General features: G+C 43.5%; 1 protein-coding gene across 1 annotated transcript in view; it reads right to left on the reverse strand.

Annotated features, from left to right (window-relative positions):
- Positions 1-1643: 1643 nt before the first annotated feature.
- Positions 1644-2447, reverse strand: part of LOC107302585 (cytochrome P450 2J2) — a 14713-nt gene continuing 13909 nt past the window's right edge. Inside the window, exon 9 of the mRNA XM_015831703.1 lies at positions 1644-1871. Coding sequence (XP_015687189.1) covers positions 1681-1871 — 191 coding nt within the window. The 3' untranslated portion in view covers positions 1644-1680. The remainder of the gene's footprint in view (positions 1872-2447) is intronic.

Genomic DNA, 2447 nt, shown 5'->3' on the forward strand with positions numbered 1-2447 from the left:
TTTTCTTTTTTTCCTCCTCTCCTTTTGTAAAAGATAAAATAGGCTAAGAGGCCACCAGGGTCACTTGGATGACCAGTGAGGCTCCCAGAGAGCAGAGATGCCGCGTGTCGCCCACCATCCCCAGAGGCCTTTCTTTTTCCCGCCATTTTCCCCTCAGCAATGTCTCTGGCTGAGGAGCTGCTCCCGTTTCCTCAGCTCCTCTGAGAGGCAGCAAAGGCAAGATGGAGGATAAGAGGAGCCCTCTGACTGGAAAGGCCTCCCTTGCACAGCCTGGCCCCCTTTCCTAGGGGAAGACATTGAGGGCACTCTGGCTTCTGAGGCATCAGAGGGAGGCCATCTTGCCTCCTTCTGCCAAGAATACAGCAAGAGGGAGGTTTCCATGACTCTTGAATGGCTCCCACTGTGGCCCTTGGCCAGAGATGCAGGATCAGGATCAGGACCAGCACAGTTGTGTTACTCAGTGAGGCACAAATTTAGATGCTACAGCATCAATTCCCTTTACAGATAGTCCTCAACATACAACCATAATTGACCCCAAAATTTCTGTTGCTAAGCAAGACATTTGCTAAGTGAGTTTTGCCCCATTTTATGACCTTTCTGGCCACCGTTGTTAAGTGAATCACTGCAGTTGTTAACTTAGTAATGCGGTTGTTAAGTGAATCTGGCTTCCCCATGGACTTTGCTTGTCAGAAGGTCACAAAAGGGAATCACATCATCTCGGGACGCTGCAACCGTCATAAATATGAGTCAGTTGCCAAGCATCTGAATTTTGATCACATGACCTTGGGGATGCTGCGACGGTTGTAAGTGTGAAAAATGGTTATAAGTCACTTTTTTCAGTGCCACTGCAACTTTGAATGAATAGTTTTAAGTCGCGGACTACCGGTATTAAAGCATTTGAATTTTCTATAACTATGACTACAGAGGAACTCAAAGAAAATAGGGCAATTCACACTCTGAATTGAAAGAAAAATATGAAAAAATGAAAGCCCATTTTTTCCCCTTCTCCCAGCCCATCTTAAGCCAATAAAAATGCCTCAGTTGCTGGGCAGCTGGCAATCTCATTGTAGGAAGAGTAAAGAGATTTATTAATGTTTGTTAAATTTATATCCCATATCACGATTGTCACGGAAGAGCAACTAAGATGATTAAGTGCCTGGAGACAAAAACATATGAAGAACGGTTGCAGGATTTGGGTATGGCCAGTCTAGAGAAAAGAAGGACTGGGGTGACATGATAGCAGCATTCCAGTATATTTGAGGAGCTGCCACAAAGAAGAGGGGGTCAATTTATTTTCCAAAGCACCAGAGAATGGGACAAGAAACAATGAATGGAAACTAATCAAGGAGAAAAGTAACCTGGAATTAAGGAGAAACTTCCTAACAATTAACCAGTGGAACAGCTGGCCATCAGAAGTTGTGGGTGGTTCATCACTGAAGGTTTTTAAGAAAAGCCTGGACAGTCACTTGTCTGAAATGGTACAGGCAGGTTTCGTGCTTGAGCAGGGGGTTGGGCTAGAAGACCTCCAAGGTCCCTTCCAACTCTATGCTGATTCATCGACTGAGTAGTCATTCAGTAAGGTAAGAAAAGACAATCCTGAACGTGGTAGATTTAATAACTGTTGAACAAGAGACACGTAATATGGATTTTAACAAGGAAGCCTCTCATTGTTTGTCCATATTATGGTGTTCTAGTGCGAGGAATAGCACGAATCTTGTAAGGAGAAGGGTGCACAGTCACTCCTAGTATGCACTCTTGACTGAGCTTTTCCACTCCTTCTGGTAGCTCCAGTCTAAATCTCCACAGCAGGCTGGTAAAGATGTGGAAGAACTCAGTCTTTGCAAGGAGCTCTCCCAAGCAGGCCCGAACTCCTACAGGAAAAGTAAAGGGAAAGCAGGAAATCAATACTAATCCATTGGGATTATTCATAAAGCATTTGATCCACTTTGCAACAACCCTAGGAAAGCAATTTGAGCTGGTGACGAAGCGTCAGAGAAGCATCCCAACTTCTCCAAAGGGCTACGGTTGGTTACAGTTCAATGCAATCTGTAGTCCCAGTTTATCTTGTTGTACGAGCATAGCCGGTGGAGTAATTAATGCTTTAAAATACAGTTATCAAGTGAATCTAAAAAAAATGGGATAATAGATAGATAACAGATAGACCAACTGCTTTGGTGATTTCATTTCTATTAAATATAAAACTTTTCATGCCCCATTTATATCACGGAGGATAATGGGATGTTTTTCAGCCATCAGCCTTTGCCTTTTTCCTCTCTTCCTTCCCCTGTTTCTTCCCTCTTTCTCTTTTGACGGCACTGAACACCCCCAAGAGTTGTGAGCTTTCATGCAGACGATCCTCCCGCTGATCATTTTATATTTTCCTTGGAGTTCAAAATATTTCTAGCTCACATCACAGTAGCATTATTCCAACTTTCTACAACAATGAA

This window comes from Protobothrops mucrosquamatus, unplaced genomic scaffold (assembly GCF_001527695.2).
Source record: "Protobothrops mucrosquamatus isolate PMUCROS unplaced genomic scaffold, P.Mucros_1.0 scaffold_276, whole genome shotgun sequence".
NCBI classification, from domain to species: Eukaryota; Metazoa; Chordata; class Lepidosauria; order Squamata; family Viperidae; genus Protobothrops; species Protobothrops mucrosquamatus.